At 37.7% G+C, this 14705-nt stretch overlaps 1 protein-coding gene across 1 annotated transcript in view; it reads right to left on the bottom strand.

Moving 5' to 3' along the window:
- MYPN (myopalladin) overlaps positions 1–14705 on the bottom strand; it is a 68915-nt gene that overhangs the window by 38422 nt on the left and 15788 nt on the right. Inside the window, exon 3 of the mRNA XM_031602860.2 lies at positions 3388–4302. Within this exon, the coding sequence (XP_031458720.2) occupies positions 3388–4301 (914 nt within the window). The 5' untranslated portion in view covers position 4302. The remainder of the gene's footprint in view (positions 1–3387; positions 4303–14705) is intronic.

The raw sequence follows: 14705 nt of genomic DNA, 5'->3' as shown, positions 1-14705 counted from the left end.
TGATTTAAAAGGCTATGATGACAGAAAGCACATGAATATGTATTACTCATGCAGATGACTTTTTTACACTCATTCTTTGTGTAACTCCTACACATGGGTGGAGTTGAAAGACTCTTGGATGAACAGGACAAATCTTGATAACAGATGATTATAATCAGCTAACATTCCCAGCTTTCTCCCAGCTGACAACGCATGCATACACACACAGACAAAAAGGGAAGGTTTATACTTGCACCCTTGTGGTAAATCTTTCATTTGTTATTTTGAATTGTGAAACTGTGAAGTGAAGCCCGATGTTTTTCTTGAGCTTGACTGCTTGGGACTTGCTTTCTCTATGGGATTTTTTTCTCCATGTCTCTATTTACCTTGGCCTTGGGACTTCAGCAAGTGAGTGGGTAATTCTGAAATAACCTCTGTTTTTTTGTCATGCACTCAAACCCTCGTGCCCTAACATGCTGCACTGAATGCAAGGTATCTTCCCTTCTGTCATTTACTTCACAGTAGGAGCATTCAGTGGAGCAGTTAATGCAACTGGTAGATACATGCTTTGTACTCTCCAGTAACTTGTCTGTGTGTTCATGCCCCTAGAAAGGTATTCCTTCCCTTCTGGTCTTCTCTGTTCTTCAAAAACCCTATCCTTCTTAAAAGCAAGAGCCAGTAAACCACGTACATCCTTATGATGGAGAAGTACAGTGCCTGACAGCAGTGTATTATCCTTGGACAACTCTGCCAGATACCTGTTCCATGAAAATGTAACGGCTCCCATGTTGACTGTCATGCTCTTATGTAGATTATTATTTAAAATAAAATTAAACATTTAAATAAATTTCAGTGGAAAACCTTATGTTTTGATGGGACAAAAATTCAATTCCATGGAATGAAATGGTCCCTGAATTAGGTGGGTAGGCATTCTGCATGTCCATGAGTACTCCATAGGATGAGTCATTGTTCTTGGATTCTCTGATTCGCCCTTGTGAAGTTTCAGTAACTTTATAGTGTCAGCTTCTAATTCAGATACTTGTTTAACACCCAAACTTAGAAGGCATGAATACCTTTTCATTTTTATGTATGTGTCAAACACGTGAGTATAACAGCCTTTTGAAAGGATGATTCTGTGGCCTTCTGAAGAAACACTTATTAATACTGTGGACCAAAGTATGTGCCTATGAACTAAATTGGTGTTCACCTTTTTTAAACACAAAGAAAACTGAATTGGGTTTGTGTAGAGGCCTATATGCATAAGAGAAAATTTTCTTTATTCTCTTTGTATTATAAATTATGAATGAGAGAAGAAAAAGAAATTATTGCTCATGTCCATGCATCCTAGTGACATTTTTAATATCAAGAAGATTTATCAAGGCAAGAGCTCAGACAGATAAGTCTCAAAGCCTTTATAAGTGTTGTATTCAGAGAGGCATGCTAGTATCTGGGGAATTATATGTCCTGTCTGTTTTCTGGCACTGTTTTCTCCTTTTGACAGACTACTCTGTACTTAAGGGCTGAATGCATGAGCTCCACCATAAGTATGCTTCAAAAGGATCGTTTCAGCAGTGACCACGGACAGAAAGCATATTCCTCCCAAACAAGTTATTTCTCCAACTTCAGCTCAGATACCTCTTTTTCAAACCAAACCATTGAGTCCTTCCTATTACTGTCACGGGCAAGAGAAACTATGTGGTACCATGGATCAAAGTTGTGTTAGGGACTGAGGACATGATTCTAATGAAGGCACTAGTGGAGTAGAATGATGTCAGTCACCCACAGGTATCATAACTTTTCTTCATGGCAAGACTGTCTATAACTAAAGAGAGTTGAATATAAGAGAACTCATTTGTAGATCTTTGTTCCTATATACTCAATAATGTGCTGTAAAATATTCTTCCTTCTGAAAAATAGTATCTGATGTGCCAGAAAACCAAGAGAGCGGAAGGCAAGGATTGTTTACTGCAGAAATCTTTGGAGCTTCCATCTTTGGAAAATTAAATATTTTTCATTTGATAATGTTGCATATTAGTTTGGTGGGAAAGACAATAATAGCGCTGACTGCAGCAGTGCTGTATCCAGCCTTGTCTGAGTATATTAGGAAGACAAGAACTGTTGTAATGAGCTGACAATTGGAGAAAGTGGGCCATCTGTAAAATTCACAGTCCCTTAATTAGATGCTGAACACAAACAGTTCTTTTCACTGTTTAGAAAAACGACACAGCTCTAGAATGCCCACAAAGGAATCTGATACTGCAGACAGTAGCTTGCAAATAAGTATTGTACTTCTCTAGAAAGTGGATAGAATTTTCCTTAATGTTGTATTGATATGGTCCCAACAAAGGAAATGTGATTCCACCAATATCACTGAGGGGTAAATTTGGCTAATTATCTCTATGAGAACAAATTCAGATTTCAAAACACTGAGATTGAGAATTTTCAAGGTAAATTTAAAATGCACAGTAATCTATTTCTCATTGATGAGTAAATTGCAGCTCTTTCACACTTCCTTTCACCTTCAGCGATCTTTGCAAATGTTACCTATTTAACCTTCAAAATCCTCATAGATAAAGGTGAAAAGTGGTCAGATTTAGCAGGCTAAATTCATCCAATGTGGATAAGTGTCAATTAATGTGTCCTGCTCTTGATAGGATAGAACTGATTTTTCTGAGCTCATGGCAGAATTTTGTTAGAATCTGACTTAGAATTGAGCTGTTGATAGTTGTATAATAACTCAGTTGCATTTCTTTCTTTTCTGTTTGTTATGGAGGGCTTTGGCCTATAGGAAACTGTTTGCTCATAGGACCATAGGATGATTTGGATTAGAAGGGAACTCTGACATCATGTAGTTCCAACCCCCTGCTATAGGCAGGGACACCTCCACTAGACCAAGTTGCTCACAGCCCCATCCAGACTGGCCTTGAATGCCTCCAGGGAGGTGGCTCCAAGACCCTTCTGAGCAACTGTTCCACTGTCTCACCACCATCATGGTAAAGAACTTCTTCCTATTGTCCAGTCTACCCTCTTCCAGACTAAAGTACTTAATCTCAAGTCAGTTACTGGTGTTTTTATTAGCCAGTTTACACAGTCAGTCTTGTTTTCCATTATCTTCTCGCGCAGAAGTTAGTATTTTTTTCTATTGTGGAAATACAGTGTTTAAAAACAGTTCAATTAAACTCTAAGAAAATAATATGCCCAAGAAAGTGTCGCCTTAAAATGTAACTGTTCTTTGTTATGATTTAAAGAAAGCATTTCTTCATTGTAATCAATTTCAATAATGAAGATTAAGGGACTTCAGCTACAGATTCCTGAAATATACGCATTAAAATATCTGAAAAGAGTAAGGCACACACCTACCATTACAGATACACAAAATGACAATATGTTTATGCAGAACGTGTTTACCTGACTTCAGGTGCGGGGATTCCTACCACAATGCAGTCCAATTGCACTTTGGTTCCTTCAGGAACTTCCCTGCTCTTCAGTTTTTGAGTGAAGCGTGGCGGCTGTCCAATAGGCTCATCAGAATATGCAGATTCTGACTCTGTTTTTAGTTCCGCACTTGTCAGTTTGTTGATAGATTCCGAGTTTTCTGCTAGTTGATCATCTATTTTTTCAAATGTTTCCTCTGATTTGTTTTCCAAGTCTAGAGGTAGCGGAATGGAAAGCCTCTCTCTGTTTTCTGATGTACTGGAGAGACTAGAGCTAGCTTTTTGAGCAGACTTGCTCTTAGAATCAATTTTGCTCCTGTAATTTTTGCAGGTTCGGGGTCTTATCCTTTCAGAGTTGTGAGCTTTGAAAAGTGAAGAAAGTTCCTCAATAAAATCTGCTGCCTTGTTTAGGAATTCCTTCTTTGATTCTGATTCAGAAGGAAGGTGTTTCTTTAGATCTTGAGGGCTCCCTTTGGAACCTTTTATATCTGTGGCACGGTCCTGGCAAAAGTTTGCAGGCAGGCCATTGTCTGACGTTTTTAAAGCTGTAGAGTGGGCCATTTGTTTGTTTTTTCCAGTGTTTTTCAGTTGATCTGGGAGATGAAGCTCATCCTGTTTAGCTTCCAGTGGATTCTGATCGATAGCTTGTCTTGCTAGGTTTACACTTTCATTTAATTCTTCTTGACTCAAAAAGGCAGAGAGATCTGGAAGGTCATCTTGGGCAACTACCTCATCTGAATCACCAGAACTGTTGCCGTAAAGAAAGTTATGTGAAGTTGGTTCTGATCTGCTTCTTTCACTGTTCCCTTGATGTTTAGTTTCAGCTAAATAACTTTCTCTCAGAAGTTGAGATATTGAAGTTGAGGATTCTAAACTGTCGTCTTGCATGCTGCCAATAAAAAGGACAAATAGGACCACCTTATCAATAGCAAATTTGTTGATTGCACAGAATCTGAAAAGCAGAACACGTTTTCAAAGTGCAACTGTTTGCTAGATATTAACTGGCCTTGTTTTAAAGTCCTGTTTCAGTACATGCTGCCAGATACTATCACCTTTGCACAGAGGAATCCATCATTTACAACTTTCTACCATTGGTAGCCTTGTATTGCTACTGTATTGCTTGATAATTTATACACTGTTCCAGGCAAAACTTCAGCTATAGAATTATTGATTAAGTTTCAGTGTCAAATCTTTCACATTGGTGCTGTGTGAGCTTAGAAACAACCTCATCAGATAGATTAAATGCTGGCTATTTCAAGGACTGAGAGTTGTGGAGGAACAACAGTACTTTTAAATTAAGTTGAATTTTACCTTTAAAGACATTGAAGTAGTAAGTAAATGAATCCTCAAAAAACATTTGAGGGATGAGGGGAAGGAAGACGGAGGGGAGAGAGGAACAAATATATTCTATAATGACAATTTTTCATTTAAAATTCTTAAAGATATTGCATTATAGGAAACAATAATGATGTTAAATGTACAATGCCTTCTTAAATTAAACATTATTTCTAATAAGCTATCTATTTCAAGTAAAGTAGAGAATTTTGTCATTATTCAATACAAACATAATTTGTACTATGGGTCTTTAAAATCATTATCTTAGGTCATCCAGATTTTGAAAAAAAATGTACCACATGAGAAGATGAAGTCCATTTTTATCCTGCATTCCTGATAAGTGTAGCTAAGTCATTCCTTTTAATACCTAATTCAGTTATTATACTTTTTATTTATGTAAGAGCTATTTTAAATGTAGAGTGATTCAGATATCTTATTAATGTGCTAATCTTAAGGTGGAGAAAAATAAATATGTTCACAACCTTTCAGAGCTGACATCTCACAAGTGCTGAAACAAATGCATGAGTTTTTGCAGAATCTGTCTCTCAGAACACGGGCAGTGCACAGTATCTCTTTCAGGATCTTTTCATCTATGGCCTGGGAAGCCTTGCTGTGGTGGTTTCTACTACTCCTACTCCAAGGTATCTCCTTTGTCACACTGTAGGTTCTGTTCCTGTAATGGCATCAAGAAAGGGAATTGTGTATGCACTTCCTCAGCCATTTCCAGTCATAGCCTTATGTGACAGCCTTTGTTGCCAGTGAAAGAGAAGTAAAAAAGGTATCTCTGTTGTAAAAGTCTTTCCTTTCTGTTAGAGGAACAGTTGTCCCTGGAAAAGGGATGGTAAAAAGCAAATGAGATTGTAATATCTTGTACTGATATAGTATCTGTTCCAGGACAATGAAAAATAGCCCTTCCTTATTTATAAAAAGAAAAGCTTCTATTTACACTTCTTGTATTCATCAGTGAATGATCATAAAGCTATCGTATTCTGATGTGTGTTTTGAGACCTAAATCCCTCTGGCTGACGCACAATTTGTTGTGATGAAGTTCTATTTTCTATGTAAATATTTAACATTTTAATTTGTATTGATTTCATTGTTTTGGTAATATGAAACAATCAAACTCAGTAAGACAATAAAGACACCTGATCATATTGATAAGTTCGTGCCTATGGGAAAAACTACAGTTCAAATACTGTATAAATTATATACTTCTAAATAACCCATCTAGTCCCCAGTGCAAATTCCAGCTGTAAAGCAACACCTGCCTCACTCTTGCAACTGAGCCAGGGTCTGCAATACTGATCTTGGTGCTTGGTGTTAGATTATCTGGCACAGTGTTGAAGTGAAGCTGTGGTGTATAAGAGAACATTGATTTGGGAAACCCACATGAGGTAATGCTATAAGCTGTTTGATGACTGGATAGAGTATGTAATATAACCTCATTGGAGAACAAAGAGGTTTCCCTAAGGCATACAGTTCCAGTACTTTGGGTACTACTTTTGCTTGCTCAGCTTTTACTTCTTAAACAGCTGTGCAACCTTACTGTAGCTGAATGCTTTTAAAGGGCTATATTATCTTGTTTATATGCTGATTGCACACTTTGTACTGTATAGGTCAAAGCTAAATCTATGGTTTCATCTCTGAAGTGTTTAAATACCTTCTAATGTAAGGAGTTCATAGCTTGGGAGGCAAACCTTGCTTGCACATGAATGAATTGCAGACATAGAGTTTAGCTGTAATGAAGGACCAAATTGGTTTTTGAACTGCTTCCCATGCGCTGCCTTCTACTTAAAAACAGAGGGAAAGAAACAGAGTCATAGCCAGTTCTTTTCTCTGCACCATACAGCTGTGTTAGCCTGAAAAAAAAGAGAGCAGCATGTACTTCTAGTAGGGTGTCATAGGAAGTACAGTCTCTCTACATTCCTCTGGAAGGACACAGCTCTGCACTAACCTCTATATGTGGCAATGGGTGAATGGAAACATCTAGCTGTAGGTATCTTTGTGTGCTTTTAGATGCTGCAGCTGAAGGTTGTATTTTACGAGGCTGGAGAGGTATAACTTATTTGCAAAATTTAGCTTGCTAGTTTTCTTGGCTACTCTTTCTGAAACATTTCAGAATGGCATGTTGTAATTTGATCTCCAGAGTCTGTAAATGTCATTAGAGCTGAGGAAGGGCTATGCAGTTCCTTAGAGAACAGTGGAAAGTCTTCAGAGGAAATGCAAATGTGTGATCAAAACCTGCTGAAATCAAGTAAAAAAAACTTCTGCATTACTGTTATTGATTGAGTTTATAAAAATCAACTGTCTACACAGGGTTTCATTTTCCTCTGCTGTAAAGATATTGCTTTAATTAATTTCTCACGTAGGGGTTATGTCTATTTCAACAGAAGTTGTTAAGTGCAGTGCAGCTTTTCTGCACTTAGCCATAGTAAAGCAACTGTTTGCTCCATACGGTTGAGACTTTGTTTTGGGTCTTGTATGTCTCCTATTCATCTTTTGAACAAGACACTGAAACATGAAATAGTTTCTGCTAATTTTCTGAAGGGCTGCCATTGCAGTATGGGGAGACTCTCAAAGCAGGTGAGTTTAGTTTGGAAAAATAGTTTTATAATTCAAGATTGTGAAAAAGTATAGTGAATAAGCAAGTGTCTGATAGCCAAAAGAGGGAAAACAGAAGTAAATTACTGCAAAATAACAACATTGTGAATACTTGTAGCTGATGAAAATATAAAATGATAAAGGAAATGAAAGTGATCAAATAAAAACCTCCTTACACTGATGGTTCGTTTTGACTAGTTGTAATACAATTGGACAAAGCATCTTCTGTTCACATGACCAGGCTAGACAGTGCAGCCATACATGGCAGAGCAAAATCATTTGTCTGTCACAGTTCTGAGAGGACATGTAGGAAGCAAATGAACAAATCACTGTTTCAAACTTGTCTCTGCCCAGCTGAGGACAACTGAGCAGACATGAGTGGAAGAAAACAAACAGTTCTCCAGGAAATCAGCTGGAACAACTTCCTTATATCCATTGGAACAGGGGTAGAAAAGAGCAGACTGCTCCTTCTGGTGCTGGGAAGCAAGATATTGATGAAAACAAATCTGATGCCAAATTCTTAGTGCTTAGAGGGCCTTGGTGGTGGGTTTTGTGGTTTTTTGTTTTTTGTTTTTGTTTTTTTTTAGCTCACAGGGTCAGAATATAACTAACTCTTCTCTATTTTCAGCTTGTGTAGAAGACAGTTTTAAATTCTATTTTTAGTAAGGGAGAAGTTGGGTACTAGTCAAATGTAGCATTTTGAAGCAATGCTTTGCTACTACTGAAGTTTTAAGACATTTTGAATGATGTGATATTTCTAATGTTGCTGTGAGACTGACAGACAATCCAGTTACAAGCATGCCTTACAAGATGCCCAGTTTCTGTCCTTTTCTTCCCACTCCAAAAGGCGTTCTTCTCTTCAAGCAGTATAGAAGTCTGATGGTGGAAAGAAGCACTGGGTAGGCTGAGGCCATTCAGATTTCACAGTTGATGGAAACTGGCTTTGTTTGAAATGAACCAAGCATTCAGCCTGACAAGGTCTGGGGGCCAGATAGCACTAAGGCCAAATTCAGTACATTTTCTAAAATACATATGTGGACTGTCTTTCCAGTCAGCAAAAATATATAACCAAAAGAAAACTATGCTACTGCAGGTTTGATTAATATAAGAATAATGCAGGCATTATATAGTCAAAATAAGTATGTAAGCTCCAAAGTTAAGACCTGGGCTTGAATCCAGTCTTTCTCTTTCCTGGACTGTTTGTATTGTTTAGATTTTGATGTGGAACTGGCCTCAATATGCCCCGAGCCTTCTCTTTAATTTTTCCTAATTGGACTTTGAGACAAAAGTGTCTTTGTGGCTACATAAAAATGATCCCATACTCCCCCAGTAGTGGCACAGATTGCTGGGAGTGAGTCAGTGCATGGCATATGTCTGCAATATCACAGGGCAAGCGACAAGTACACCATAACTGCAAGTATCTGTCTTGAGCTGTAAAGAATAATCAGTAGGGAGGACAGACGTTAGTACAAATAGAGTAAGCAGTAATCTGTAGTGTCAGTGAAAGCACTAAGAATTTTGCAAACTGGAAAAATGTCTCTATGAACTGCTATCAAGGGAAGGGATTGCAATGTTTAGTTATGAATGGTAGTGAATAATAGTTATGAATAATAGCAATAAACTGATGCTGCTTAGGATTGAAAATGGGATGACTGACTTCAGCAGTCAGCAGTTCTCCAGTTTTAACTGGTTCATTACCTATAGCAGCAAACAGATACACTGGGGGCAGCTTTTTGCTTTTCCAGGACACTTACAGCAGTGACACTGGACACCTATTTTCTTGAAAGGCATCAAAGAATGTCATGAACAAAACTGACTGCATAAACTGGCTGCGTCTACTTCTGCGGTTCACTAAATCAGATTCCACAAGAAAACTAACTGCATAAGCTTTCTGATTTTCTATGAGCCTACATAGAACATTTACAGCAATGTTCTTTTATTAGCCAAGTGGTCTTTATAAAGATAAAATACGCGCAGAGGTAGAATTAGATTCCAAAGATTGTTTAGGCAATAGCTTAGCTTGAAAATCATTATATGGAAGGCAGGAAAATTACCCCAGGGAGCTTGTGCAGTGGAATGCCATACCCTTTCATTTCCTATTGCTGAGTCATCACTAAAAGAATTGAAGCTTTTTCCTAAGCAAAAAGTGGTACTGAAATCTCAGCAAAATTGAAGGGAATCACAGGTATATCTGAGTGTATGTCCTATATTTTGTTTGGTTAGAAATAGTGTTGAATGCTTAATGCCCTAAAGATGTCCTTTTCAAACACCTTCACTTATCATAGAATCATAGAGCTGCAGAATGGTTTGGGGTGGAAGGAACCTCAAAGCCCACTCAGCCCCAACCCCTGCCGTGGGCTGGCTGCCCCTCAGCAGCTCAGGCTGCCCAGGACCCCATCCGTAGCACTGAGCACCTCCAGGGATGGGGTACCCAGCTCTGGGCAGCAGTGCCAGTGCCTCACTGTCCTCTGAGTGAAGAATTTCCTCCTAATATCTAACCTTAATCTCCATTTTTTTTAGCTTAAAGCTTTTCCCCCTTGTCCTGTCACTATCTGCCCATGTATAAAGCCTGTTTCCCTCATGCTTGTAAGCTTCCTTTAAGTACTGGAAGGCCGCAGTGCCTGAACCATAATAAAAAAAATAAGTTATCCACAAATAGCAGATTTAATGAAAAAAAAAAAATTAAACATTTTCTCTGGCTTTCGGTTGTAGTTAAAAATAAATAGTTTTAGTCAGAATATTTTGCTTCTCTCTGGCTTTTCAAGTTAACATTACTTTGTGGCTGCTTTTGTATGAAACCCCAGGATCCAAACACCCACCAAAATGTTCTTTATTTGCATAGTGGCCCTTCTGTAGGCTTTACATATCAAGATTCTGGACCTGTATGTCCAGCACTGTTGTTTGGAAGCTAGAAAGTTTAGCAGATCTTATAGGCTTTATCTTTTTTCAGTTATTTTAATTGCAAATAAATTGCATTTACACATCCACTGTTGAGCACTAACAGTTCTATGGGTGTTTCAACTGTAGGAGTGCACGATGCAAAGCAAGCTAAGAGATGACACAAGTGCTCTGTCTCCCACGTGTTTAAAGATCACAATCACATTCTTATGTGCTTGCAGGAATTCTCACTTGGCTGTTGCCTTTGTCACCATTTCCGGTTGCTGTCTGTTGATGTGCGATAGCTGCTGGAGGACAGATAGAGACTCGAGAATATAAAAGGTTAGGCTGGAACTGAGGACTAAGGGTAGCAGTCGTGTGTGTTTGGGGATGGGAGAATAAGGTACTTGTAATCACTGCATTTAGAAAGCTGTGTATAAGGTGATTTACTTCTCTGTTTTAGGCACATTAGTAGTTTTGCATTCCATTCCTTGTAATGAAGTGAAGTGTTGTAGTTAAATAGTGGAAAATGAGGAGAGATCTTCCATGCCCAAGAGTGTAATAGCTTCTGACAGAAATAAAAACACCGGAAAACAAGCATGCTACAGGTCTGTGTTTAGGAAATATTCTACTTCATGTGTATTTTTGAACAGCCTGTTAGTATTCTAAGAATATTTTTTCTTCCATATAATAATTTCCAGATCTTAAAGCTTCATTTGAGTGCAAGTCGAAAGAGGCTGGTATCTTTATACTGCTCACTGTAACATTAATTTGTTAACAGGTGTGGTGTTAATAAATATCTTCACATATTGCTGCACTTGGCTTTCATGTAAATATCGACAGTTTAAAGAATGTTTAGTTATAACTGATGTATTGGTACTACTGATTCTGCTCAAAAAAGGAGTAGTGTCAGGCCCCCTCCTGTAAATAGCACTTTGGATAGGCCAGCTTCTCCCCTAGATACACTGCAGCACAAATCTGGAGTGACTTCACTTAAACTGCCCAGGATTTACCTGAAGCAGCTTTGAACAGGATTACCCACCCCAGCCTCACAGCCCTCTCTTTGTAAATGCCAATCAGTTAATTGTTTTAATTGTTTCTTGGGTAACGCACAAAATTCTTTACAAATTTAAATCTTTAAACTTTGAGAAGTGCTACCTATATATAGCTAAAGGGAGGAAAAAAGGTAGCAATTGAGGAACCAATTCTCTAGAACATAGGGGAAAATTTATTATTTTTAACATTTAGTGGCTCTGGAGCTGAAGAATATAGAACTGAATTACTATCTAAATGCACTTATACGTCATCTACATTAAACAATATAAATAATTAAATGTAAATATAGTCACATATAATGCAGTGTGATTTTTTTTTTTTTATGAACATGATGTAAATTGGTTTGGTATCAAACCAAATCCAAGTGATTTGTAGCTTGGAATATTTAAGACTCTAGATTACTTTGGTGGAGAATCTACCTTGATGTTTTTTGTAGTGATGTTGGTCTCCTTTAACACAGCTCTTTTTATCCTGTTTGGAGAAGTTCAGTATTTCATTCATGGACATTTGAATGCAACTCAAAATGTTCAGATGGTGGAGCCTTACAAGCACCTAATTTTCTTTAGAAAACTTCTGATAAGACTTATCAGCACCTGTTTTGCAAGCAAATAGTGCTAGAAATGTGAGAGGTGAAATGTGTTGTATTTTGTCCCTATTTTCTCTTCCTTTTCTTACTGATAGCATAACTGCACAGCTCACAAAAGAAAAAAAATAGAATTTATCAACTTAGAAATGAGATGAGATAACCTAACCCTCATCCCACCTCCAAATAATTCTGCAGAAGACACTCCAATAGACCTATGTGCACTTGGACTCGTGCCCTTGAATATTTTTTCACCTACTCCATGACCTCAGTGCTGCAGTAGTGGGCACTCTGAACAGTAAAATAACTCTCTCTTCTTCACATAAAAAGCACATTTCCTTCATACTATCATAATGAAAAAAAACATTGTTTTTTTTTACTCTGATCACAAAGATGTCTTTATATGTTCACAGAATCATCGTACAGTAGTTCTCATAATGAGAACATAGACCCATTCTTAAGCCATGCCTCAAATTCTCTTTGCTCCTTAGTGAATCTGCCTGAACTACAAGGTTAAACAATATCTTTGCTAAACTCCATGCAAAGTCAAGTTGAAACTGGAAGAAACTTCATCTGATTTTTAAATTAGAAAGTTGAAAAGAAAAAGAGATGAGGGTAGTCTTTGAGGACTGCCTGGGATCCTCCTCTCCCACTGACCTGTGAAGGCAGGGCCACAGCTGCTAGTACAAGCTCTGATTGTGGTACTTCAAATGCCAGTAATACAGGACAAGTTTTTATTAAGTATGCAACCCAGATTCCTTCGGAGATTGCCCGTGTGAGAAACAGCCTATACAGAGGGCCCAAAAAGACAGAGCAGAAGTCCATAGTTTGGTGCTGAATGTGCATGCGAAGGTCCACAATGGAAAATATAACAAACAGGCAACAGTATTCTTTCAGCCGGGTCCAGACAGTCACACTGCACTGCAAGCCTTTCATGGCTAAAACTGCAAATCCACTTTCACGGACAGTGACCCCAGTGATTTAAACTAGGTCATTTCTATTATTCCTGCTATCAGTATGTGTAAGCAGTGCAAAAATCCAGAAATGCGTGAGGCTGAGGGCTACTGCAAAGTTCTATTTTGGCTCTTTTAGTTAATAAGTGATTTGAGTACTCCATACCCTCACTCTACTCTGACAAAATACAACACTCCGTAAGATGCTTGTAATGAGAATTTGCACAACTTAAATGCTGAGCAGATTTCTCTATTCTACCCATGCGGGTAAACAGCACTGATGTCAAAGGAATTGTGCACATGTATCTGAAGACAAGACAAATGACTGCTTGTGTAGCCAGCCTGAATAAGCACAAACTGGACAAAGAAAAGCCCTGAAAAGCAATGGTATGCAAACAAAATAGATGTGCCTTTGCACATCTACTTGTCTGGTGATTTCAAATCTATCAGCTGTTTTGTTTTTAGGATGACATTCAGTTTTCATGTAAATATTGGCTCGTAGTGAAAAAAGGAACTGAAGCCTTAAATGAGGCACAAAAGAAATCCGGCTGTAGTATTTCTAACAAGGCTCAGTTGTGTCTTTCTTTTTTTTTCAAACTATTACTGTATTTTTTATCTGCTGTTCTTTTTATGTTTTTTTCACAGTCAGAGCTTTGTAACATAAAAACTTCCACATTTCAATCATAATTATAAACTATTATACTTTAAATGAGACGTAAGTGGAATAATTTGCCCATACTCATATAATATTATTGTTTATGAAAACAAGTACAGCAAAGTAAACTTTTTTTTGGCCAGTTAATTTGATGACAATTTAGGGTGTACTGTCCAACTGCTCTTATAGTTCTGTGTATGTACATTTTTAACAAGTCATCTTAATCTTACATTTATTTACAGACACAACTACATATCTAATTCTTAGTAGCTGTTGATAAGAAACAGCTTCTTCAGTAGCACAGCAAGACATATTGTAAAATCTCCAGAGAGTGCACAGGAATAGCAAAACAGCACAGAACGCATTTCTTTCTCCGTGATAGTCTGTCAAATATAAAACCTATCTCCTCAATTGACTATAAATGTAGTCAAATATTGTAACTGCTTTCATACTGCTCAGCTATGGGAACTAACATACTTCCTATCGTTGCTTCATTTTGTCACCTTTTCTGAAAAAAAAAAAAAGCCTACAAAAAAACCCAGAAAAATTAAGAAGGAAATATTTTGACCTTAGAAACCTTCAGGGGATATAGGAGTGGGAGAAGAGCAGTGCTGTAGTTTGTGAAATTGTTCCATTAACACTTGCTGATTTTGTTTCCACTCTTGGACCCTTACAGCGCCTTCACAAATGTAAACCTCATGACCACAACAAAAGATACTGATAAAGTAATCAGTATCTTTAACATGATTTGTATAATTTTCTGGAGCTATTCTGTTGTCTTCTCCATTGTTGGCAAATTATTTTGTAAAACTTAAGATGGGCTTCTGATTACTGCTTAATGTTGCAATATATTGAGCCAAACATTTGCTACTGACAGTCAAATACTCTCTGAGAGAGAAAAAGAGTGCAGGAGAGATAGTCAGAGCTCAAGGGGGAGAGCTATGCCCTTCTAGCAGGACTGTTTCTGCAGCTGTTGTGTACATTAATCCAGAGAGCAGATCTCCCAGCACTAAATATAGCCAGTGGGGTCATTTTACATGACAAAATAAATAAATAAATGGAGTAATAAATAAATAAATAAATAAATAGAAAATATTTTAACGTTTCCCACGTTATGGCGTCTCAGTTTAAGGCTGAACAGGAGATTGTAAATATTTCAGAGAATGGAAGGAAAAAAGGCTGAAAGAAGAATACTGTCCTGGCAATGAACTTTTCAGGTCACTATTATCTTC

Source organism: Phasianus colchicus, chromosome 8 (assembly GCF_987193195.1).
Source record: "Phasianus colchicus chromosome 8, bPhaCol1.hap1.1, whole genome shotgun sequence".
Taxonomy (NCBI): Eukaryota; Metazoa; Chordata; class Aves; order Galliformes; family Phasianidae; genus Phasianus; species Phasianus colchicus.
Note: the sequence above shows the minus strand (reverse complement) of the source record. Positions and strands in the feature narration are given on the sequence as shown.